A 27,741-nucleotide genomic window follows, 5' to 3' on the forward strand; every position below is an offset into this window, starting at 1 on the left:
CAAACCGAAATGGAAAAGGTGCAACAAATTACAATAAAGTGGTTAACTTTTTGTTAAACATTCCCTCTAAAATGTACTTTTCAAAGGTGTCTGTGCTGGGCATTGTTGTATTTCACAGAGTAACAACAGCCCAAAGATATGATGAAAGAGCTGCCATGAGCTTGTTTTGCTCTCCATAAACTGTAAGGGCACAATTGTTATTTTGTGGCAATTTATGAAAAGAAAATATGTGATTCAAGTAGCACTTTAAACAAGTAGCAATTCATCAGTCACTGAAATAGACTGTACATTAAGGTTCACATAACAGGCTGATGATACAAAGCAGTAGTTTCCCCTGTCATTTTAACACCTGATGGATAAAATACAAAGTACCACTTGAAAGGGCATTAGTTTGGTGAAATCTTGAAATTGCCTCTAAGTATTAGATTGTTAGAAGAAATAACAGGACGATCTATAGCTACAAAGAGTTCCTGCTCTTTAAAACAAGAAAAACAAGTTTTTACAGCGAATTAACTAAACAATGAAACCAAGGGACAAATAAGTTAGAGCTCATCAATTTCCATACAATGGATTAGATACATTAAGATACAAACGTACTTATGAGACTATATCCATAAAATTAATGGGTCTTCCAAGTCATGGCTCATACGATGTGTCTTCTCAACATAACAAAGCCAGTATGTTTTCTGAAGGTATGTATATACTGCATTTCCTCCTCTTCCACATTATCTTTGTAAGGACTGATTATGAAGTAGGGGAACCAGAGCTGAAAGAGGAATTATTTATCTTTGGCTATCTACAGTACATTCATGCCTTCTATAGTAAATGGAGGGAAACAAAGGAAGTTGCAATGTTCTTTTCTATTAATGTAGTAAGAACAGTTACTGTATATATTAATGTATAAGTCTAGAAATTTCAGTTAAAAAAGTGACCAAAACAAAAACAACAAAAAACCTGGGTTGACCTATCCACGGGTCATTGTAAGGACTGTACTTTAACTCTTATAAAAAAAGAAACCATTCTCTTTACTGCACAGTGACAAAAGGTGTTTATTCCATCCCAGAAGCACCTAAAAGCAGCACAAATCCTCTCTAGTCTCTCTGCTGTGGCACCACTTTTATTTGAATACTTGGATGGGAAAATGGTGGATATGGCAACTCTTTAGCCCTTCCCCCCAAAGAAGTACCAAGAGGAATTGGGTTTTGAGGATGTGAAAAAGACATTTGTGTGTTTGATAGTTTTTCTGGGTTAAAACCAGGCAAATCACATTAAATTTAACGGCTATAATCACTATTAATGTGGTTGCCATTTTCTTTGCTTCATTCTTTACATCCAGTTACATGCCCCACAGTGTTACCCCCGATTTATCCATGGATCATATAAAAATCTAGAATTTTGGCCCCCAAACCTGACCTCAACTTATATATGAGGTTAACTTATAGTTGAGTATATTATGCTGAGGGAATGGAAAGTTTTGGGATGTGATCTACTGTGACTTTGCGTGCTCTTCAGTGCCTTTCTGACAACACTCCAAAAGATGGATGCTAAAGCTGTTGTGTTCCCCAGATTTTGAAAGGTCTAGAAAAACTGACACACATATAAAAAGCCCTAATAAATCTTTAATTAGTTTTGTTTCACTTTTGTCTTTTTACAGGACAAATTACAAACATCTGGTTTCTCAAATGTCCAAGGTATTATACACATTCCCATCTGTCTTGCAGGGAGGAATATTGGTCAACATTTTAAAGGTAAAATAAGCTGCATAATAGTACAGATTACCATAATAAATGTACAGTGTTTACAAACAGTTTAGAAGCAAGAAAGATGCATCTGCATCAAAAGGCAACCTTTTAAACTGCCACAACTAAATTTTACATTCACACTTGCAACAGGTCACAAGATGGTTATTACGATCAGATCAATAAATCACTATGATGCACAAATACAGCAAAATCTGATTATATACATATAAATACATATACATGTATATTGTACATATTTGTATATGTATGTAGTAAATCTCATGAAAAATCTACCAGACGCGACAATCTACTCACTTTTCAAAAATATGTACTTGTTCTTCGTGAGTAGAATTCTGCATGGTTGATTATATTACACATACTTGTTTGTTAGCATCCAGGACATAAAACTGACTAAGGTTTTTCCAGATAAGAAAAAGTCCATTGTTAAACATGTTGCCCACAAAAAAAAAAAAAAAAGCACAAAGGTAAGGCACAAAGGTAAGGATTTTCCATTACAGAAGTGTGCATCATGTTCACTTAACCATAAGAAACGTGCATTATTTGTGCAAGTTCATGCTGCAGATCATTATCTACTATAAAAGTGGGTTTTAAGTAAATTTATCTTAAACTGGTTGATTTCCCATCTCTTCCTTATCTAGCTGGATTGATAAATTATGCTGCTTCAGCAGGAATTGTTGTAACCAATTATTTTGTATTTTCAGCTAATAATTTTCAATAATTTTGCAGTTTTAGGTGTAAACAATGCACACATTTAAGATCACACACAACTGTTCAGTAATTTTACTGCATATCTAAGCTCTTACAATCAATATTTTGTTTCCAAAATACGTGCATTTTTTCTGCTTTAGTTTTATACATATTTAGATAGCAAAACCATACAGGAAAATATTTTCCAGTGGTACATTGCCAATGTCTTCCTTTTGTAATGAATAACTTTTCACCAAGTTTTTGAGTACCTGCCAACTGCTTCTTTATTGCTCACATAATTTCAAATCCATTATCACAGTTACAGACCATTCACACAAAAATCATAACCATATACTTTAATATAAAACCTATAAAAGATATTTAACTTGTAATCTAATACTTCAAGGTGTTTGGCCTTTATGTAATGGTACAGCCAAAATATATAAAACATTAGGTTATGAATAAAATAGGAAGCTTATTCACTGCTTTGATGCAGACATCCTCACAAAACAAGATTACCTTTGCTGATGCCACCACCACCATCTAAATTTATATACAAAACAGGTACATCTGCATTCAGTTGGTTTTCCCTCTGCAGCCACTAACAAAACATTTCTTCCCCATCCCTAGGCTGAGACAGATGAAGCTTTTATAGCAACAGAAACCCAAAACCAGACAGAAACTAACACTTCTACTCACTTTCCATCAGAAACTGTAGGTGGTTTTGTTACAAAATACCCACAAGATTATTTCACAGGGAACTATGGAAATACAGTACATCTCCATGCTTTTAGACTGTTATCAAACACTTTTGGTGCAAAAATACAGCCACATCTGAAAATGTTCAATAAATTCAATATCTGCCATGCAAAACATAATGTGTTGGTTTGTTTTGAGCTCCAAAATACTTTATAGAGGAATTGTTCTTTTAACTCAGTACTACTGCCTCATTGCTCAGACATCATTTAAAAAGTGACTCCTTGAACATTGTTTAATGAAAATGTTACATATAAAAGTACTAAAAGTGGAAGACAGGGCCAGTCAGGAAATGTTCCTGCTGTAGGTCAACAGTTCTAATAACAATAAAATGCCTCAGGAGTTTCCCTGAGAATTAGTTGTGCCTGTCCGCAGACGAAGATGTGACATTGAGTTCATGTGTGTATTTGATGGTTTCAATGGAACATTGCAACTAACAGCCTGGGGGAAACGATGATGATATCGATCTAGTCGTAGATATTTTACTGTTACGAGTTTACCTGTAGTGAAGTATAATTCAATAGATTAATATTTTGCTTTTAAAACAGCATCCTATCCACAGATTTACACTTAAACATGTTTCAAAAACTACTACTGCAATATTTTTTCTAAAAAATTAGCCATCTTGCTATTCATATTGATGTAGTGCCAGCCAACACCAACCACCTGATTTTTTGTAAATCAAAACTTCTTACCGTCAAACCAAGATCCATGTAATGCTTTAAAAGCCTTTCCAGCATATTCTGGAGACAAACACTTCACATACACACAACCCTGAAGGAAGAAATAAAACTATGAATCTGATGTAACAAGGAAGTGAAGTAAATAGAATTTTTACTGTTTTAAGTCCATCTTTTTTTACCTCACGTGAATTTTTGTCCACTGCTATGTGAACAATTCCCTCATTATCACTGCATTTTTCCAAGATTGCTTCTTGAATTGCCAAGTGCCAATGATCACCTATTTCCCTAAAGCATACATATAAAATAAACATGTCAAAGATTCAACTTATTTTGGCTAAAAAAAAAGGTTAAATCACTCAAAATTACAAAGGCACACACTAGTAATAAACAATTCTCTAGGCACATACATTGAATTTAAGACCGGCCCTGGGACTGTAAACTCAAATAGGCTGTGTCAGAGAATAGGATACATGGGATGTGAAGGAGTGGTAGTGTCTTCCAGCTAAGGGATTATGGGTCTGCAAATATCTTTGAACATTATTTCAATGAAATGAGTTTATATTAAGAAGATAAAAATAAAATGTTTGACGTGTGTCAAGTAATGGAAAAAATGCACATCTCTTTTAAAAATTGTTTTATCAAAAATGTTTTCTCCTAATGCAAAGCATCTTCTCTCAATAATGCAAAAAAGCTGCTTTTAAAAACTGCTAATGCCAGTAAAGGCCCTCTATATTCTTCAGGTATGAAAAGAAAGTATCACTGCTCTTTCAAAGTAACACTATATACCTGAAGAGCTGGGGAAAACATGCAGGTGCCAAAGCTCATAGGTTTAATCCAAACCACCTCCAGTGATACAGTTCAGGATGCAGAGTTGGGAAAGCTCTCAATCTCTGTCCTTGAAAAACCATTTCCAATCAGAGTAAATAACATGGGCTAAAGGAACCAACAATAACATTCAATATAAAGCTGTATATGTTTATGTTTGGAAAGGACAAACACATTAGAATGAAAATATTGCTAGAGTAATTCCTGTGTTCGATGCCATTAGTACTCAGAATAGAAGTACCCAAGCATACAACACACATTTCTTCTGCCAAGACTGATGAACTTGAAATATAATCAGCTCTCCATATCTACAGATTCAAACATCCACTGCTTGAAAACATTGCTCCCCCCAAAAAAATTACAAAAAGCAAACCTTGATTTTGCCATTTTAAGTAACAAACACCATTTTACTATGGCATTGTATAATGAATGGGACTTGAGGATTCATGAATACTGATATCCATGGGGGGCTCCTGGAACCAGACCACAATGTATACCAAGCACCTGTTCTAAATTCAAGCTGAATGAGCTGGGAGCCAGAGGTTTGCAGGGATGAACATAGCAAAGCAACAACCCCAATTCATTTTACTAGGCTATGTGCAATAACAGTTATGAAAAAACAGGGATTAACTCCTATAGTACCAAGAGCACATCTCTTGTACAGTCAGGGATGTGAATCTGCAGTGCTTGAGCGTTACGCAAAAAAACGCTTTTGAGGCTGGAGGGCTAGTCTGAATTTGTTACTCATTTAATCCAGTGAACACATATATACATATATAAAGTGACAAGCCTGAATCAGAAGAAAGACCCTTACGCTTCCTTTACAATGGTTTCTAGCTAAATACTAGAAGTGGGAAAGTCAGAATAAAGTGCTTGGGAAAGATATATGGGCTACCTAAAGAAAGAAACCATCATGAATGTGGAGTTATATAACTAAAAATAAATCAAAAATATTGAAAAGTAACTCTGTTCTGCCCTACTTTCCCAGCTACCCGGTGTCAGAACTCTATGGCAGAACAGAGCAGTACCCTCTTAACGTCTTTAGCATCTAGACACAATATATAAAATTAATGTTTTCTATTTGAAGTGAATGAAAAAAGCACACTTACATGACTGGATCAAACATATTGCGTATCTTTAAGCAAGGTGTCAAACTATTTGGTGGTGAGTTTCTTCTGTCCAAGTGAAATGCTACCAAGATTTTTAAAAAGATAGAAATGTTTAATTAGTAATAGGTCATTCTATTTCAAATGCTTTAACAATGGTCAGTTTCCGTTATAAAGTATGCTTTATGCATCATGCAACAATAGTACAGATTGAGCCTCCCTCATCTCGAATTCTGACATTAGAAATACTCCAAAAACCAAAATGTCTTTCATGGATGGCTGAGACAATAACACATTTGTTTTCTGATATTTTAATGTACACAGACTTCATTTCATGCACAAAATTATTTTAAATGTTATGTAAAATTACCTGAAAGCTTTGTGTATAAGGTATATATGAAATAAATGAATTTTGTGTTTAGACTTGGGTCCCATTTGCAGAATATCTCATTATTTATGTATACAGGTATATATACCAGAATCCAAAGACATCTGAACTATGGAACACTTCTGGTCCCAAGTATTTTAGATAAGGAATACTCAATCTGTTCACTTCTACTTTAATACTGTACCTGTTACTACCTATGTCTGTTACACCTAGGTTACTGCATTTTTTTATAAATGTGGAAAGTGTACATTTACATGCACAACTGTGTTTTTATTTATGCTCTCAGAATGCACTGTTGTATATTTAATTGAACAGTTGTGTACTTTTATCATCCATATCCTATGTGGCTGCAGCACACACAGTGGCTTCTTTCACTTACACTTGGCAAGTGAAACAACCCATCTCATTGGCGGGTTACAGACCACCGCTTTGCGGCAGTCTGCCGCTGCCGCCGCTTGCTCCATGCGGGAGCCGCAGCAGCCACACTGCGCGGCTCCCACACGGACCGAAAAAGAAGCTCCAAAATGGAGCTTCTTTAAGCGGCGCCTCTATGACGTCACGAGGTGCCAGGGGCGGACTCGCGACGTCATAGACGCCGCGACACGTGCAGACGCACAGCTTCCGATACGTAAATATGGGGTGGCCATGTAGAACGGCCGCCGCCATATTGTACGTACAGAATACGTACTAGTGTTAGGGGGTGCGGAAGCACAGCCCCTTCCTAACCCTAGTAGGTATTCATTATGTACTAAATGGCGGTGTGTAACCCGCCAAAATAAAACAAATGTCACTGGCTAGCCAGCAATGAAAATCTTTTTGGTCTCACTCTCATAACACGCTTTTCTGCAGCACAGAAAGGACTACAACATAAACTACTTTCAATGAAGCTCTAATACTTCAGAAGAGAACTTGGGAGAAAGCAAGAACATGAAAGAAAACACATTAGAGCAGGTGGAAGGGTCAGTTCTCATAGATTGGAAGAGACCACAAGGGCCATCCAGACCAACCCCATTCTGCCATGCAGGAAAACTAAATCAAAGCATCCCCGACAGATGGCCATCCAGCCTCTGTTTAAAGACCTCGAAGGAAGGAGACTCCACTACACTCCGAGGGAGTTTGTTCCACTGTTGAGCAGCCCTTACTGTCAGGAAGTTCCTCCTAATGTTCAGGTGGAATCTCTTTTCCTGTAGCTTGCATCCATTGTTCCGGGTCCTGTTCTCTGGAGCAGCAGAAAACAAGCTTGCTCCCTCCTCAATATGACATCCCTTCAAATATTTAAACAGGGCTATCATATCACTTCTTAACCTTCTTTTCTCCAGGCTAAACATCCCCAGCTCCCTAAGTCGTTCCTCATAGGACATGGTTTCCAGACCCTTTGCCATTATAGTCGCCCTCCTTTGGACACGCTCGTTTCTCAATGTGCTTTTTGAATTGGGGTGTCCAGAACTGGACACAATATTCCAGGTGGGGCCTGACCAAAGCAGAATATAGTGGAACTATTACTTCTCTTTATCTAGACACTATACTTTTATTGATGCAGCCTAAAATTGCATTGGCCTTTTTAGCTGCCGCATCACACTGTTGACTCATGTTCAACTTGTGGTCCACTTGGACTCCTAGATCCCTTTCACATGTAGTCTCGTTCAGCCAGGTGTCCCCCATCCTATATCTGTGCATTTTATTTTTCCGCCCTAAGTGCAGTACCTTACATTTCTCGGTGTTGAATTTCATTTTGTTAGCTTTGGCCCACCTTTCTGGTCTATTCAGGTCATTTTAAATTTTGATCCTGTCCTTTGGGGTATTAGCTATTCCTCCTAATTTGGTGTCATCTGCAAATTTTATGAATATGCCCCCAATTCTGTCATTCAAGTCATTGATAAAGATACTGAATAGCACTGGGCCCAGGACAGAACCCTGTGGCACACTGGTCACTTCTCTCCAGGATGAAAAGGAGTCATTGTTGAGCACCCTTTGGCTTTGGTCAGTCCACCAATTACAAATCCATGTAACAGTTGCCTTGTCTAGCCCACATTTTACAAGCTTGTTTGCAAGAATGTCATGGGAAACCTTGTCAAAGACCTTACTGAAATCAAGATATACTATATCCACAGCATTCCCTTCATCTACCAAGCTGGTAATTTTATCAAAGAAAGAGATCAGATTTGTCTGGCATGACTTGTTTCTCTGAAACCCATTTTGATTTTTTGTGATTACGAAATTGCCATCTAGATATTCACAGACTCTCTGTTTAATGATCTGCTCTAGAATCTTTCCTGGTATTGATGTCAGACTAATTGGACGATTATTGTTGGGATCCTCTTTTTTTCCCTTTTTGAAGATGGGGACAACGTTTGCCCTCCTCCAGTCTGCTGGGACTTCTCCTGTTCTCCAAGAGTTCTCAAAGATTATTGCCAATGGCTCCAATGTTACATTTGCCAGTTCTTTTAATACCCTTGGATATAGTTCATCTGGTCCTGAAGACTTAAATTCATTTAGATTAACAAGACATTCCTGTACTCTCTCTTTTCTTATTCTGTGCTGAAATTCCCCTATTCTGTCCTCTGCTCCATTATCTTCAGGTTGAGCACCCTTTTCCTTTTCTGAGAAGACTGAGGCAAAGAAAATGTTGAGTAATTCTGCCTTTTCTCTGACCCCTGTTAGCATTTTGCCATCTTCTCCATGTAGTGGCCCTACCATTTCCTCCTTCTTCCTTTTCCTGCGGACATATCCAAAAAAGCCCTTTTTATTGTTTTTAACCTCTCTAGCAAGTCTGAGTTCATTCTGCGCTTTAGCTTTTCTGAGTTTACCCCTACATATGCCTGCTATTTCTTTGAATTCCTTTTTTGTGATTTCCCCCTTTTTCCATTTCTTATACATGTTCCATTTAAAATTTAGCTCAGTTGAAAGTTCCTTAGTCATCCATCCTGGTTTCTTGGAGACACCTCCCATTTTTCTTTCTTACTGAAACCGTTTGAAATTGTGCCTTCAGTATCTCCCTTTTGAGAAACTCCCATCCATCCTGAACCCCCTTCTCTTTTAGTATTTCTGACCACGAGATCACCCGCAATACTTCTCTAAGTTTACTGAAATCCGTGTGTCTGACTATGCCTGGCTTCTCTTTTCTACTGTATAACAAACTCCAAGAGAACATGGTCACTTCCACCTAATGATCCCTCCACTTGCACCCCATTAAACAAGTCATCCTGGTTGGTTAGGATCAGATCTAAAATAGCTGACCCCCATGTTTCCTCTTTCACCTTTTGGACAATGAAATTGTCTTCGAGACAAGTGAGGAATTTGCTAGACCTTGAGGATTTTGCTGAATTTGAATTCCAGCAAATATCAGGATAGTTGAAGTCACCCATCACTACATCTCTCCTTTCTGAGTGTGTAGTCATCTACTCTAGAAAGGCATCATCCAATTCCTCAATCTGACTGGGGGGTCTGTAGTAGACTCCCACCATAACATCCTTGTTGTTTCCCTCCCCTTTAATTTTTATCCAGATGTTCTCCACCTGGCTGCCAGTATTGATGTCCTGGATCTCTTCACTGGTGTAAATATCTCTGACAGATAGTGCTATTCCTCCTCCTTTCCTGTTTGGCCTATTTCTCTTTAAAAAGTTATACCCCTCTATTTCTACATTCCGCTTATGAGACTCATCCCACTAGGTTTCAGTGATGCCTATTACAACATGTTTGCTTTGTTGTACTAGGAGTTCGAGTTCATCCTGCTTGTTTCTGTGCATTAGTGTAGAGACATTGCAGACCATGGGTCCCTTTTACTTCCTACCTGTGCATGTTTTTTTGCCTCCCTGTTGGGTCCTTGCACTATTTGTCTTGTTTCCTCTATGACAGTTTGACTATTTTCTCCAGCCCTTTTGCCTTCCTTAATATTGTCTCCCTCCCCCACAAAACTCAGTTTAAAGCCCTCCTGATCAAATTCTTGAGACTGTTCCTTTGGTCGCAGTCAAGTCCAAACAGGTCTGCCACCATCACATATAGTTTCAGTCTTAGATGCCTACATTTGGTGAATAATCTGGGTGTTCAGCTCAAACTACCTGCTGCTTAAATACATTGCAATTCATTTTAGCTCAGGAACTGGAATTTTTCAATCACAGAACTGCTGATGAGAGACTGCAAGACAGTCATACTATGTCATTCTGTCAAAACTGTCACTTAAAGGTCCCATAGCTGGCAAAAACAGCTGCTGTTGTTCTTGCCTAAGGCTGAACTAATGCTAGGAAAAGATGACTAACATACAACAGATTATGAAGACTTGTTTCTGGCATATGCTGTAAATCTGTTTTGCTTCACTCTAAGTAGAAGATGTGGGATATTCCCTTACCACATTATATAGATGAATATAAAATGGGAGGCCACTAATTAGAGATACAGACTAAGTAGACTTTAAAACAAATATTATGCCTAAACCACCCAACAAAATTAAATAATTCCATTACTACACATAAATGTAACTGCAAGTATTCCAAGAAACATTTTCAGTGAGAAAAGGTTGTAAAAATATATTTGTTGACTAAAACTTAGATGATAACAACAAATCTGGATAAACAAAATATGTTTTAGAACAATATATGCCCTTCAGTTAGTCATATATACAGATTACAAGGAAAACATATATCTCACGAAGAACAAAACAACTGCTGTATACCTTGTCCTTGCCATACTTTAGATGGTATGACCAGCATTTTATCACATGATGCAGATGGCTGTATCCATCTCCAAACCAGAAAGTCAGCACCACCTATTCTTCGTGTTTCAGTGCGAACTCTAGATTCATTAGCAGCAAGGAAATCAACAGCTCTACTCCATACTTTCTTCATTTTTTTCCTAATATATAAAGCCGGGAGGAGGAGGGGGAGGAAGAGAATTAGAGTTATTGAAACATAATTACTTATCTGACTGCAACAAGTATAAACAGCATTGTATTTGTTATACCAAAGACTGGCAATTAAAGTGAATATTTGAGTTCCTCAGTATATCTAACATAGCAACTATATATATTTGTACGCACCTGTCTTGAGGTGGAATCAAAGAATCTCGGACATGGGGAATAGGCATGTAGGGCTGCAAGTCTTTGTTTTCCTGACATGCTTCACTGTGGGTTCTTAAAACATCTGAAAGTATTGCATTATGTTAACTACAGGGAAAATCAAGCTGGAATCAATTATATATACAAAGCCAATGAAGCGTACGTAAGGATAGTGCAAACAACAATATTCTTGCAAGCAAGAAGTGTAGATAAACACGCTTCTGATAAGCAAAGGAAACAAAGTGCATAGTTGTTCATGCAAAATATGAAGAATAGCTTTATTGTTACTTAAAGGGACAACAAAGAAGAATAGTAGCTGCAATAATCCACATTTTCAGAAGCCTCATTCTTTTTTCACTCTGTCTGCTCCTACTCCCATAGCATCCCATCATACCCATATCACTAATACTTCAATATGAAGAAAATTAAGAAACATTAGAAGAAATGAATCACAGATTTGCTAAAAGGAAATTTTCTCAATTTATTGTGCTCTTAAAATCATTAATTCCTCGACATACAAACTGAAAATAATGTAAGTTCTGTTGACTGGACGTCAACAAACTATTTAGATAAAATTAATTTATTATTTTTCACCATTGGCTCATTAGCTTTCCCTTCCTTGGAAAAGCAAAAATCAGATATTCACTTATAACTACCACGATCATTATGCCCAAACTTAGACTAATTTTAACTATGATTTATTAAAAAAGAAACCATTATTAAGACTAGCTAATTTATGAGTTAGATGCAACCATATATTGGAGTTCAGTGAAAACAGAGGCAAAAGTTTAAAATCTCCTTTTAGCTGTGATAGAGAAGAAATAGGAAAACCACAGTTCCAAATAAAGTAAAGTTTTACCAAAAACTTACCTATAATTTTTACAACCATATCATACATCTGTCTGGTCTCCTCTTCTTCTTTAGACCACCGATACTTCATATACCTGAATACTCCCCAAATCATTCCTACAACTGTGCAAAATGGTATAAAATCAAAGGCTGTTTAGGAAGTACAAATATCTTACACATGCCTCTCCAAAAAATTTAAATGTTCTAAAGTTGTTTCAGAGGAATGGAAACAAATATTACAAGATATCATTAAATATTCCAAGACATCCATTACTTTTATCAGAATATTGATTGTTTTTATTTTTAGTATTTTTATAAAGTTTATTTTTAGATACTAAATTTATATAAAAATTTCATTAAACTATGTAGACAATATCCATTATTTATACAAGTTGCAAGGATAGTAAACAGGCTTCCCCAACTTTGCACCCTCCAGATAGTTTTAACTGTAAACTTGTTGCAGAGGGTCATACTACTCTAATCACCTCTTTATCTGTCTTGAACTCTTCTGGACAGAAAGATGGAATGTGAATGTAATGAATAAATTTTAAAAAAAGAAACTCACCAACCAACCAAAAGCCTCAACCAAGATGGTGAGTGGTGAATAACTGTGAGAACTGAAGTTCAACACATCTGGCTGACTGGTTAAGGAAGATGCCACTGGAGCATCTGGTACCTTTTTACTGAGCACCAAATAGTCAGCCCTCCACATCCATGGATTTTTTAATCCATGGATTGAATTATCCACGGCGTGTGTGTGTGTGTGTGTGTAAACACATACATATACATACATACATACACACACACACACACACACACACTCTCCAAAATGCAAAAGTTTGGTTTTGCCATTTATATAAGAAACACTATTTTACTATGTCATTATATTTAATGGGACTTGAGCATCCATGGATTTTGGTATCCATGAGGTCCTGAAAGCAAACCTCAATGGGTACCAAGGGCCCACTGTACTTCACTGAGCCATGGTCTTGTATGTTAAGTGCAGATGCGGACTATCCTTGCATTAAAAGCATTTCAATGTCACTAACCAAATTCCATATCCATTATACTATGATTTTTATAAAATGTTTGTGAATTTCCTCTTCTTTTAATCTACTAGGGAAAAAAATAACAAAACCTTAAGTGCTCAATATTAATCAAACTCTTCAGTGGAATCAATAAACACAAAACAAGCTGTCATAAATAACAAAAACAAAAAACTCACCTAAAAGCAGAATTAATGATCTACATGTCACCGTAATAAATGCACGACGAAAACGACATGTAAAAGACATCTGTGGCCTAGTTGATATTAGGTATTTTATATCAGTTGAATTGGTTATAGGCTCCTCATCTGAACTGTGGCCAATACACCTATTAAAAACAAAAAATATTCCAACTGTCATGAATGAGTCATACAAATATGCACTTCTTCCTGATCTCTAAGCATTCCCAATTTATTTGTTTACTACCAACCATACTCTGCTGTAATATACTAATCAGTTTTAAGTATTTGTCCTCAAAATCAATCAAACAGAAGTGCAAAGTAATTTTCCAACTATGCTTTGTGAACTAATGCACCAATTCAGACATTACAGAAAACTACACAAAAATATAAAGTTATGTAGAGTAAAGTAATGCATGAGACAGAAGGCAGCAAACGAAACCAATACTTGTTTAGAATCCTCCAAGCTACTACCATTTGAAGGGATGAAATTAAGCTTCTGTGTAAAAAGATGAGAGCATGAAATAAAATAACTTACTTTATGCCAACATCTTCCCCACTACTTAGAATCCATTCCAAGGATTTGTTGAAGACATTTTCATATTCTGCACCTAAACCCTAGAAGCAAAATGGAAACTAAATCAATACAAAGATGACTAAGGGTCTCTCCCCTCCAAAGGTTCAGTGGTGACAGGTTCTTGCAAGTTCACTGTCAAAACAAACAAGTACTATGAAACTGTAAAAGTATCATCCATAATATTCTAAAAATAAACCACAACACTGAACCATAGCCTTGAATGTTTTTATACCATTTCTCACTCAACATAAATAATAGAAACAAGCACAAGCAACCAAATTTATTCAGAAAGCTCAGTATATGTTTATCAGTATCACATTTTCGTACCTATAGCCAATGCTTATGTATTAACACAGTCAGAACTTACCAGTTCTACAAAAGTGGCATTACATTTATATGTGTATTGCACCTGGCAGCTGCCTAAAGGGGCTGGGGGAAAGGCCCGTCCTTCTGGATCAGCCTGGCTTGATCAAATGCCTCTGAGCTCATCTCTTCTGAACAGATTCTGTCAACTGGCATCTATCAGATAATCATACTCTGATTATGAATGAGCTTGTTTTCTTGTTCTCTATCTTGTGCCATATATATCAGACTGTAAACCACTGTGGCAGGGATCTACAGTGGGCCCTTGGTATCCACTTGGGTCTGGTTCCAGGACACCCCTTGGATACCAAAATCAAGGTGGATGCTCAAGTCCCATTAAATACAATGTCATAGTAAAAAGGGATCCCATATATAAAATGGCAAAATCAAAGTTTGCTTTTTGCAATTTTTATTTTTAAAAAACTTTTAAAGCTATGGATGGTTCAGTCTGTGGATAAGGAATCCATGGATACGGAGGGACAGCTGTACAGTATTTCAATTCTGTGTGCAGCAAACAGCATCTTCTTACTTGGTGTAAGTGCATCCAAAACAATCCTGACTTTTTTTTAATACTCAACTGTTACACTGAATCAAACTGGCAAACACAGTAACGAAGCCATGCATGTCATAAAGGAGGAACAGGAAGATTGAAAGAAAAATAAAGTGTGAGAAAGACCTATTTTTATTGTAGTATCAAGAAACAGCTGAATTCCACATTGCAGGGATGTGACATAATAGAATATATCCCTACAAATGTCAAAGATTTTTTTCTAATACAAAATTAATAAATTGTAATACATCTAGTAAGTAGTGTACAGTGCCGTGTAAATCTACAGTGCTATATAAATAAAGCATAATAATAAGAGTTAATGCATATACAGTGGTACCCCGGGATACGAAAGCACCGCCTTACGAAATTCCCGGGATACGAAAAAAATCAATAGGAAAAAACTGTTCCGGGTTACGAAGGTTTTTTCGGGTTACGAAAAATTTTTTGGTGCTTTTTGGCGCTATTTCGCACGAAATTGCGGCTTTTCCCCATTAGCGCCTATGGCTTTTTCGGCTTACAAAGGATTTCGGGTTACGAACGCGGCGGCGGAACGAATTATTTTCGTAACCCGGGGTACCACTGTATAGTCTGTAGAACAACCTGTTGGAAGAGATTTGACAGCTGAATACATTGTCTGAACTTAAAACCACATTAGTCTCTGTCAGGGGGGTCTGTTCAAGATTATTTTTAAATTAGGAATTTTAAACTATGGATGGGTTGCTTTAATATGTACTAGTATTATAATCCTTTTAAACTGAAGTTATGTGTTTTAATTGGTTTATGTGTTTTAACTGATGTTATGTGTTGTATTTTAATCTGTTACTGTTCCCCGCCTTGATCCATGGGGAAAGGCGGTTGAGAAATAAATTATTATTGTATACAATAAATGCATTACCTAGAGAGATCCAATTTTCTGGAACTTGAATGACCAAGTAAAACTTTGAAACATTAGGTCAAAAGGGGATCTACCACAGATAATCCTAAAATTTAAAAATTATGAATGTTTGCTTACTTTTAAATATGAAGCCGCCTCCTGGATGGAAAGCCCTTTCTTGACAGAGTTGCCACATTCATGGTCACCTAGGAGAATTAAATCTGTATTATCTTTATGTATTAACAGTTTCTTTGTTTCAAGTACACGTACGCAAGAGTAAAATCACTGTTAAGCAACTAAAGAATATACACTTTGGATACAGTATTAATTGTCAGTTTGTACAGTGCGCCTGCGTCATACGCAGGCATATTATACGCTGCTTTCCACGCGCCAGAAGAAACAATGACACATGCACCCATGGCGCATGCACTGCCGCACGCACGAGCATATGCACAATCTCGTTTACGCGGGGGGGGCGTCCAGAATGGATCCCCCACGTAAAAGAAGGGCACACTGTACTATGTAAGTAAATTTACCCTCTCTATATACATATAGTATGACCTCCATATCTGCAGGACAGGTACCCATGGTTTCACTTATCCACATATGAAAAAATATGGTCTCTCTAAATATCTACAGCAACTCTATAATTCTCTGCTTGGCCATGGAAACCCACTGGATGACCTTGGGCAAGTTACACTCTCTCAGCCTCAGAGGGAGGAAAAGGCAAACCTCCCTGAACAAATCTCACCAAGAAAACCCCATGAGAGGCTTGCCTTAGGATCATCATAAATTGGAAGTGACTTGAAGGCAGACAACAACAAGTGTATACATAATCCATGGACACTGCTACCAGCAGTTGACAGTCCAACTATGTATGTCTACTTAGAAGGAACAACCACTGAATCCAATGTGGCTTACTCTCAGATAAGTAAGTATAGAGGACTATAGCCTGAGCATCATGTTCCACATCCCATAGGTTTTAGATTAATCAGTAACATCTAGCCACCAATGATACTGTGAATAAATAGATGTGGATTATAACAAAAGGAAGTTCACAGAGGAAAGTTTACTACCCTCTGCAGTCCCCTAAAAATCCTTCTGGGAAAGTTAGAAGGCTCTCCTGAACCATATCAGATGAGGCACAGACAACTGCTGGGAGAATAATCCAAAATCAGACTTGAATCCCAGAGCAAGTTAACTTAAGGAGGTTCACTAAAGAAAACGTCTCCTCCTTTATCCCACCCTCCACATCCCACACTACATTGCTCAAGGGTGCATCTACACTTTAGAAATAATGCAGATTGACACCACTTTTTTAAGGATTGTAGTTCCATCCTATGCTGGTGCCTCATAGAAGTATAATATCTAGGATTCTTTAGCATGGAGTCATGGAAGTTAAAGTGGTGTCAAACTGCTTTATTTCTGTAGTGTAGAAGCACCCTCTGTCTCTTCCATTTTCCAACTGAGCTGACAATTGCCTAGCAAGCTGAAGCATCAACGTGCTGTCTCTGGGTGCATGTATTGTACATTGCATAAATAATGTAATTTAACATCACTTTAACCACCATGGCTCCAGCCTACAAAATCCTGGGAGTTGTAGTTTGGTGAGGCATCAGCACTCTTCGGCAGAAAAGGCTAAAGATTTTGTAATACTACAAATCCCAGGATTCTATAGGAGGAAGAGACAGCACTGAAAGTGCTGTCAAACTGCATTATTTCCACAGTGTAGATTCAGTACATGGACCCCAAGACAGGCTACCAAGAAGCTTTTGAGAGGCTTTTCTTCAAAGGACTGTTCAAGATTGGCCATCAACCCCCCCACTTTTTTTTAAAGTGGAATGGCTGCAGGTAGAGGAGAATGGGAAATTTTCCTTCACTGAACTGCCCTAATTTCATTATTTTAATATCCAAGCCATAGCTTTTACATATGATGCACTCCTTACATTTCAATGTGAACACAAACAGTCCTAACCTCTACAAATTTATCTAATCTCCTCTGAAAATGATTCAAGTCATCATTACATCATGTAGAATGAATTCAACAGTTTAGCTATGTACTCTGTGAAGTATTTCTTTTTTATAACCTTGCCTCTTCTATAAGAAGTTAGTGAAACTGTTAGAACTACAATTGTGCATTTAGGGTTAAAGGTTTGAGACTTAGCATACAATAACTCACAGTAAGTACTTTTAATATGGATTCCAATGTGCAATGCCTCCTGATGGGAAGGAAACCAATATATGTTATATTCTCTCTATCCGCCCACAAGCAAGAGTAAAAGTTCTTACAATATAAGAGGAAAATCTACTCAAAGAAATGAAAAACAAATGGCAAAATCTCATGAAACCACAATCTCTATAGATCTTATGAAGTGCCAGTCCTACCATACAGCAAGGCAAAACAATCTACATAAAGCAACAGCATCAGAAGGCAGAGGAATACAAGATTCCAGACTGTGTTATGTGGTCACCCACACCTCCAGTACAGCATCCCCTGGGTTGCCACCTCATCGTTTCAAGACCAGAGCTTTTTGAGGGTCCTATCATGCCATTGTGACAATCAAAACCAAAATATGTATAAATGGGGGATGTACACTCCAAACCTATGCCTTTTTCTTCCTCTGAGGCTGAGATAATATGATTTGCCCAATATCACCCAGTGAGTTGCCTCCCAGGGTCCTAATTCAAACTACTAAACAACACTGGCTCTTAAACTAATGTTTATGTTGCTCAAAATCATAAACCCAAATTGAAGGAAAATAGGCTTTTCAATACACCACAGCATTATATCTGGTGTAATTCTTTGTGCACATGACACTTTGACACTACACAGTTCCAAAGCTCAATGCTTCATTTGGGAAGCAAGATACTATCAAACATGCCTATTTCATCCCAAGAACACCTAAAGTATATAGATGTGATTACATACTCATAAATGTGTGTTCCACCAGAGTGAAGGTAACATTTGATTTTAGCATGCTGCCTGATGAAGCATGCCAGTGAATTGGAAAGTAAATTAGCGTTTACTTGGTCCTTTCTAAAGTTATCATCATGTTGTAATTTTTTTTTTTTTTTGCTAAATAGACCAACACAGATGAGTATAAGATTTCTGGCTTAAGTAGTAACTTTGCTTAATTAATACAACAGTATTTCATTTTTATTTAATATTTAAGTATTTTTCAATTTAGTCAACAAAATGTTTCACCATTTCTATTTGAACAAATCTTTCAACACAGGAACTACTTTATTATCAACACGTGGAAGAGTAATTGTTCTAATACCTGTTCATCCCAGGAAAAATAATCTTTAAAATTTGACCATTACCAGAAATTTCTTGTTTATTTAGCATGTGTGTATTATGATATACAGTAGATTAATATTACTTTTAAAGACTTACCTGATATCTGTGCCAGTTTATCATGAAGTATATATAAGCTATTCATGAGAATGGTTTCGTTTGCCTGGAATATTAAGAAGCCAGTCAGCAAATCTTGTTATAAATGTGTTTGAATTTTAAAAAATTGATATAATTAAAAATCGTAATTTATTAGTTTCTTAGAGTCACCACACATTATGAGGTAAAGCATTATAATTTTTAAGAAACACCATTCATAGGCAAGAAATACTTATTTATCTAGCCAAAACAAATAATAAAGGGTGTGAAAAAATGCAGCACAATGTGTTTAAACATTTCTCAGTTCAACAGCTAAAACTGATACATTTTCCAGAGTAAATGAACCTGTTTTATCAAAGGCAAAAGAACACAACCTCTCCTTCAGTTGTGCAACCAATCATTCTATGCTCTGTATACAAGTGATTCAAGCCCACTTTTAAAATAAACCACTTTTCAGAGACCCACACAACAAGAATTTCTCAAAGCCAATTAAATTTTGGAGAGAAGATAAATTCTTCCAATAGCAGGTGTCAAGCACACCATGAACAAATTTCCAATAGAAAATCTACCTAATATTTTAAAAAGGCCAATAACCAACTTAATTGGAATATCAGAAAGTGATGGTCAGAACTTAAGAACCTTAACAAAGCTTTTAAATATATACTTACTTTTACATCAAGGTTCCCAATGGACAGATTTTTACCTATTAATGGAAAAAAGAAGAAATTCAATTTTAACATCATTTTAATGCTGAAATCAATCAAAATCAGAAGTTATCAAAAAAAATTAAACTATCAAGCTATCAAGTTAAATCCAACCCGTATAGTTAAACCTGGTTTTGGGAGAATGTAAGTTGTGATCTATTGGTAAATCTCTAATATGTGGCAGACCTGTAAAAATTTCAATATCAATTGTTGGAAAAAAATGCTCCAGCCTGCACAATAAAATAAAATAAAATTCTGTAATTAAGAAAGCTGGCCAAGATGAAGGAGAACAAGATGTGACATGTGACAAGACTGCAACCTCATTTTTGACACCTGCTGAAGTAATGTAAAGTTACTGTCTGGCTAGCTCCAAAATGAATGAGTCACATGCTCAGAGGCAAAGTTGCCTAATTCTACCAAGGTATATGCCTTCCCTGAGGAACTATTTTGTAATCAACTTGAATTGGTGGATGTATTGCTGTTGCTAACTGTTGTCAAATCAAGTTCAACTTAGAGATCTTCCTATTTTTCTTCTGCCTTCTCTGGGTTATATAAACTGTAATTTCTGTAAAAAACATAATGAGCTCCTGGAAACCAGAAGTCTACTCATCTCTGATTTACATTTGTATGGATATTTTAGTAGGTACTGCACAGAAATCCACTTTAAAATGTGGTCCTAAAACTCCTAGCTTTGGCTGGAGGACATGAAAAACATACTAAAAATAAAACGGTTAAATTGTTGTTATTGTGATATTGATGTATTTTTTATCTAAATCTGTACGCCGCTTTGATCAAAGTTGGAAAAGTGGGATAAAAAATAACTATTATTATTATTATTATTATTATTATTATTAAATGCTAAAAAAATTGAGTATTTCATGCAAAGATACTTCCAGCTGTATAGTAAATATAAATTAATCTGCGTTTGCTCAGTAACATGAGAAACTGCACCCAAGAAACCACCCTAAGCATTAAATGCCACCGATTACAACAGGATTCAGTGAAGGATCACACATTGGATGTCAACACTTCCAGTCCTTCAAACTACTAAGGCATGAATCATAGCTTAGTAGGAAGGAATAAATGCTTTGCATGCATTCTACGTTTAATCTCAAACATCTCCAGACAGAGCAATAAAAGATCCCTTCCACAAACTCTGAGAATCCATTTCCAATGAATGACACTACTGGTCTGACTCAGGAAAACAACAGTCTACATTCTTAAGCCCTATGCTAGAGCTCACTGCTCTTGCTGATACTTGGCTTGATCCCATATGACATCCCAAACAGCAAAACAAATTTTCGGTGAATACTCTAACCTTGGTCTGCTGAAGTAATGGAAAATTACTGTCTGGTTAACTCCGTGTCTTTTGAGTACAACTCCTGTAAGTCTTATCGAGCAAGAGCAATGGTTAGAGATCACAGAAGCTGTAATCCAAAACATCTGGACAACACCATGATGTCCATCAGGGCTTTGGAAATGTTATATCTGAATGAAATCATTGAGCTGCTCATGTAAAGCACATGGAACTATATAAATAAATCACCACCAGAATCAAAGTTTTCTATTTTATAAAGCACAGGAAACTGGTTTAAAGGACTAAGCTCCCTTTGCTAAACTGGAGGGCATGGACATGCAATGAGAAAGCAGCCCATAATTCATTGTCTGCCTGGTAATGATTTAGCATTATGCATAAATCTGGACAATACAATGTATGGACTATACAATACAATTTTTAGGTATAACTTCATGATGTGGACTACAACTATTATTCCCAACCGTCATCATCATCAAGCTGGGAGACGAGGGGAGTTGAAATCCACCTCACCTGGGAGAACACCAAGATGGGGAAGGTTGGCCCTTCAATACAGTACTGCCCAATTCTACCTGGAGATGCCAAGCAACAAACCCAGAACCTTCTACATATAAAACACAGGTTCTTCCCAGTGAACTACTTTATTACATCTCGTAGGCGCGTTACAGACCGCCTAAAAGCGGTGGTCTGCCGGCGCTGTCGGTTGCCGTGTCCAGGAACCGCAGCAGCCAAACCGCGCGATTCCCAGACGCGGCAAAAAGAAGCTCGAAAAGGGTGCTTCTTTTTGCGCCCCAGAAGTGGCGCCGCGAGATGCTAGTTGCGCACTCGCAGCGTCACTTCTGGGGTGCAACGTGTGGACACTATGCGCCCGCTACATCAAGATGGCGGCGGCCGTGTGGAAGGGCGCTGCCATTTTGTACGCGCTCTGTGCATACTTTATACCCATCCGGAACGGGCCATAGTTTTAGAAGTACAATACATATTTCTTTTTCCTCTGAAGAGAATACAGATTTGACAGAAGTTTCATACTCAACATCTGTATTGCCAGAAGTTATAAGACACAAATACAGTGGTGCCTCGGGTTACGAAATTAATTCGTTCTGCGGCCGCTTTCGTAACCCGAAAAGCCTTCGTAAGCCGAATTGCCATAGGCGCTAATGGGGAAAAGCCGCGTTTCGTGCGAAAAAGCCGAAAAAAGCACCAAAAATTTTCTTCGTATCCCGAAAAAACATTCATAACCCGGAACAATGATTTCCTATGGGATTTTTTCGTATCCCGAAAATTTCGTAACCTGGGTATTTGGTATCCCGAGGTACCACTGTACCTCATCGTTCAATTTCTGGAATTGAAAAATTTCTGAGTTTCCTAATCTTGCACACTATTTTCTGATCTTCCACGTTGAGTTTCCTAATCTTGCACACTAGTGTATTTTAAAATTAGCAACAAGAAACAATCTTTTCTTCACCAACTTTCTATAATAATAAGAACTTCTGGAAAGAACTTGTAAAATCTGACAATGTAATAATTACAAAAATACGGGAAGAGAATCTTTGCATCCATGAAATATTTTGTACATCAGCTTGCATAAGCCTCAAATACCATGAACAACAGTAAGAAATTAAAGCATCTGTGGTTCAAAACATCTGGAGGGCCAAGGTTCTTCAGCCCTGGGAGGGAAAAATAGAAAGAGCAATGCAGCTTTCAAAATATGACCTGCATCTTATTAATAAAGATGGACCAGTGATATATGTACTTACAGTAAAATTGTAATATTTTCCTAGTATGCTTTCTTTGGTTGTTTCATATATTAGACAACTTTATTCATGAACTAACATCTATGATAATTATCTTGCATGTAAATAAGGAGGAAACATCTCTCTCTGTGTGTGTGGACTTGGCAATCTGGATATGCAATATTCATATGCTAGACCACTGATCAACCAAGTGCAAACTCTGGAGCTCTTGAACCTCAGGATGCATCAGAGGTGATGACTTTTGAAAAAACAACACAGGTCTGATCATTACTATCTTAACAGTAAGAGCTATTCTACAGTGGAACACCTCCCTCAGAGTGTATGGAGTCTCCTTTTTTAAACAGAGGCTGGATGGCCATCTGCCAGGGGTGCTTTGAGTGTGTGCTCCTGCATGGCAGGGGACTGGACTGAATGGCCCTTGGGATCTCTTCCCACTCTGACTCTATTAATTTTAGACATAATACAGTCGGCCCTTCTTATACACAGATTTTTTATACACTTATTCAAGCATACACAATTTGAAAATGTTCCAAAAAAGTATAAATTTACCTTGATTATCCATTTTTTATAAGGGACACCATTTTGCTATGTCATTATATTTAATGGGACTTGAGCATACACGGATTTTGTTATACACGGGGGATCTTGGAACCAAATCCCAGCGTATAACAAGGATCCGCTGTACTTCAGAAGGCAATTATATCATAATAAGCAAGGGATCAAACATTAGCTGGAGATAAACATATAATGTGATGCTATATTTTAGAAAATCTTAGTAAGTATTTATTTATCTAAGTAGAGGTGGGAATCATGTGGTCCTCAAAATGTTCTTGGACAACATAACACTTATTACCACAGGTTATACTGGCTAAGGTTGCTAAGACTTGCAGTCCAACAACATCTGAATGGCCACATGATTCCCATCCTATCCCACCCCAACTCACAAGGAGTTCAAGGTGAAATTTCTTTCATCTGTGCTTTCATAGTAAATAGAATGTTTTCATAAGCTACAAAACTATTATGTACTATAAGGAAGAGTCATCATGTTACCAGGAAAGGGACATTATACAAATATTAACAATACCACAAAAATCAAAGAACCATCAACAATGGGGAAGGGAGATTTTCAAATAGGAATTAGGTTATTAATGTTACTGAGCTCCATGTTAAATGGTCTACAATAAATTCCTCCTTACTGAGGGTGTGTGTGTGTGTGGTCTCAGGCCTTCAAGAAACCTTTATGTTCCTCCTGTATTAAAAGGCAGTGTGCATTTATGTTTAAGGTGTTAACAACAAAAAACTTTTTGATAGAACTGTAAACTATTGGTCAGGAACTTCCATTTTCAAATTCATATTCCCTTAAGCAGAAGTTTTGCTTCTTTTCACCAGTAGTCCCTCTCTTCAACTGTAAGAACACACTGCAACGTTACTAGTGGTAAAAAGTAATGTGAAACTGCATTTTAAGATCATTCCAAAATTTTCAGGAAGAATATATCTGAAACTGAACAGAAGTTGCTATGTCACTTCGTACATTGCAGACTCCAATGCTGGAAGAACTTCCCTCTAGGAATCAACATGCTGCACAATATTCAGAGGCTCAGAAGGTATTATTACATAATAATCGACACTGAGGAATTCATTGATTCTGAAATAAACTTTTCTTCCACATGTGAATTTTGGAATGCGTGAAGCAACCTCCAGTAGCACAAACCATGTACTGGAGTGAATATCAGACTGTTCTTCAAGGTTTTATTCAGATCCCCCACCCCCACCCAAGATCCATCACTAGGCTACAGGTCACAAGCTTTGGATCAAGTTTCCATTTATAAATCAGAAAGACTTCAGTAAGAGCTGTTTAACAGTGGAACAGATTGCTATGGAGCAGTGGACTCTCTACTTTGGAGGTCTCTAAACAGAGGCTGGTGGTCATCTTTCTGGAGTGCTTTAGTTTTCTATTCCTACATGACAGGAGGCTGCACTACACAGCCCTTGTGATCCCTTCCAAATCTATTAGTCTGTGGTTCTAAGGCCCAACAGTTCTGACACACATTGTTCTCTACCACTGCCAGGCGCACTACCTCTTGGCCAAAGCCTTCATCTCTACTAAAGGATGCAAAATTAAAATGCTGAAGTGTTTCAACGAAACTTAAGGCTTAGTTAGAGAAAACTAAATAAATTTGGCTACAGATTATTAAATATGGAAAAAGAAGGCCTCAAATAGTTCAAAGTTGTTCCTACTTCCCTTGTAAAACAGAAAACTATGATTGTATAGAAGAAATCAGAGACATAGCCGTGTTAGTCTGAAATATCAGTATACAAGGGGATCTTGTACAATGGGCCCTTGTTATATGCTGGGGTTTGGTTTCAGGACCCCCCCATGGATAACAAAATCCGTGGATGCTCATGTCCCATTAAATACAATGGGATAGTAAAAATGCTGTCGCTTATATAAAATGGAAAATCAAGGTTTGCTATTTGGAATTTATACTTTTTTGGAATATTTTCAAGCCACAGATGCTTGAATCTGTAGATAAAAAGACCCATGAAGAGGCAACTACAGCACCTTTGAGACTAACTATATAGAAGCTGTAGCATAAGCTTCTGGACACTTGCTTGGTCTAATTCCTATATACAGTGGGCCCTTGGTATCCGTGCCCATTGCAAAAACCAGGGCTTGCCATCTGTGAAGCCTCAAATCTGCAGACAGCAGGCACACTAATTGGTGCAGGCACACTGAAAAAGAAAGTTAGAGATGATAATTAGCAAATGGCACAAGTGAAGCTTTCTGGCTCTTACCACCTGTGACACACTTTCAGGAGCTATAAAATCATAGAGTTGGAAGGGACACAGGGACCATCCAGTCCAATCTCCTGTCATGCAGGAACTCACACTCAGAGTCCAAACAGCCTCCAGCATCTGTTTAAAGACCTCCAGGGAAGGAGAGTCCACTACAATCTGAGGGACTGTTTTCCACTGTCAAATAGCTCTTACTGTCAGGAAGTTCCTCCTAATGTTGAGGTGGAATCTCTTTTCCTGGAGCTTGCATCCATTGCTCCGGGTCCTATTCTCTGGAGCAGCAGAAAACAAGCTTGCTCCATCCTCAACGTGACAACCCTTCAAATACTTAAAACAGGGCTATCATATCACATCTCTTCTCCACTTTGGCCCTGTACACACTGGCCATTAAGGCCAGCATGGAGGTGGAGTCGGGGCGTAGCGTCCTCACGATGCACACCCAACTCCACATCCAGGATGCCCTGATGCTGCATCCCACTCCACATGGTGTTGTGGTGCTCTTCCGACACTGCGTCCATAAGATGCAGTGCTGAAGGACCTCCATATAGCCGTGCCGCTGTGGCTATGGCACTCTTTCAAGGGCACAAAATGGGGTTGCTTTTTGCAGCTCCTTTCTGCGCCCTTGAAAGGTTGAATCACGGCTGCAGCGTGCTGTTGCTGCAGCCCTGATGCGGCTAGGAAATGGTGTGTACAGTGGGATATACAACCCCTTAGTTAGCTGTCACACAACATGCGGAGGGGCCTTGACCTCATGCCCCAATACGTACCATTGCCTCCCACACCCTCCGCCGCTCCAGACCCCCTCATCCTTAGATACGTGAGTCCCAGTATCAGGAAGAACAAACAGGCCGCCGTCAAGAGGAACATGGACAGGTAGTGAGCGCTGAAGCCTCCGATGGTGGAGACCTCTTCCCTCTTGAACTGCTGGAGCAGGTCCTCCTCTGGCTCAGCCAGCTTCGGCTTGTAGGCGTCCTTCAGGTAAGCGTGGTTGGGACCCGTGTGGTTGGAGGAGTGGTTGACCCTGGAGGAGGAGGAGGAGGCAGGAGCCGGGGCAGGGAAACTGTTGGCGGCCGCATATATCCTGGGCTCGGGGCTGAAGCCGCTACCGAAGATGTGGTTGTTGGTCGTCTTCTTGCGGGGGGCCAAAGCGTCCCTCGCCTTGCCTCCGTCCCTGTCAGGGAGCAGGAGCGGAGGAGGAAGGCTCTTCCTGGAAGAGCCCTGTCGGAAGCGGGGCCCTAGGAGGTACTCCCCATCGATGGCTGTGGGGCGCCCCAAAACGACACCCTCCTCTTCCTCTTCCATGCTTCGTCCTCTGGCCCTGTTTAAGGAGACCTGTCCCTCCTCCATGGAGCCAGGGGCCTTGCCCTTCCTGGCCAAGCAGTGGCGCCCCAGCAGCCGCTCCTCTTCCTCATCTTCCTCCTCGTCCTCGGAGTCTGAGTATTCCTCCCTGCGAGAGGCGCCGAGGAAGCGGTTCCCGTTCACCGCCCGGGCCTTGCAGTGCTGCTTCCCGGCTTCTAGGCCTCCTTCTTCTTCCTCCTCCTCCTCCTCCTCCTCCTGCTGCTGCTGTTCCCTTCGAGCCCCCCACCAGGCGTGGGGCTTCCTCCGAGACTGAGCCAAGGCGGAGGAGGAAGGAGGCGGCGGCGACGCCAAAGGCCTGGCTTCCCTGCGCGAGGCCAAGCGCTCCGCCCTGCGGCTCCCAAGCGGGCTGCCCTCGGCGTCCGACTCGTCCGAGCTGAAGCCTAGCAGGACCTTGCCTCTCTCCGAAGGGGAGGTCCCGGCAGCCAGCCTGGGAGGGACGAAGGCGGCGGCAGCAGCAGCAGCGGCGGCGGAAGGGTTATTGCTGTGGCTGTTCCGGGTCTTGCTGGCCCTCTCCTCCTCCCGCAGCTTCTTCAGCTTCTTGAGGTAGACCGGGCGGGTGCTCTCCGTCACGGGGCCCGGCGAGAAGCCCAGCCGCCGCAGCTCCGAGAAGAGAGCCTCGTCAGACAGCTGCGCCGCCGCGGCCGCCGCCATTTTGCGCCCGACGACGACGACGACGACGACGACGCTGATGCTTCCGACCCACGCGCCCAGATTGGCCACGCC

The 27,741-nt window shown here is 39.0% G+C and overlaps 1 protein-coding gene across 1 annotated transcript; it reads right to left on the reverse strand.

The window, feature by feature from the left end:
- Window positions 1-1,599: 1,599 nt before the first annotated feature.
- LEMD3 (LEM domain containing 3) lies at window positions 1,600-27,712 on the reverse strand. Its single transcript, XM_042468921.1, has 13 exons — window positions 26,427-27,712; window positions 19,759-19,793; window positions 19,094-19,157; window positions 15,835-15,902; window positions 13,871-13,950; window positions 13,333-13,481; window positions 12,129-12,230; window positions 11,241-11,343; window positions 10,878-11,056; window positions 5,824-5,905; window positions 4,069-4,174; window positions 3,902-3,980; window positions 1,600-3,706 (listed from the first exon to the last, which is right to left on the reverse strand). Exons 1-13 carry the CDS (start codon window positions 27,667-27,669, stop codon window positions 3,543-3,545), a joined length of 2,454 nt encoding a protein of 817 aa, XP_042324855.1. The 5' UTR covers window positions 27,670-27,712; the 3' UTR covers window positions 1,600-3,542.
- Window positions 27,713-27,741: the final 29 nt, after the last annotated feature.

This window comes from Sceloporus undulatus, chromosome 5 (assembly GCF_019175285.1).
Source record: "Sceloporus undulatus isolate JIND9_A2432 ecotype Alabama chromosome 5, SceUnd_v1.1, whole genome shotgun sequence".
Lineage (NCBI taxonomy): Eukaryota > Metazoa > Chordata > Lepidosauria > Squamata > Phrynosomatidae > Sceloporus > Sceloporus undulatus.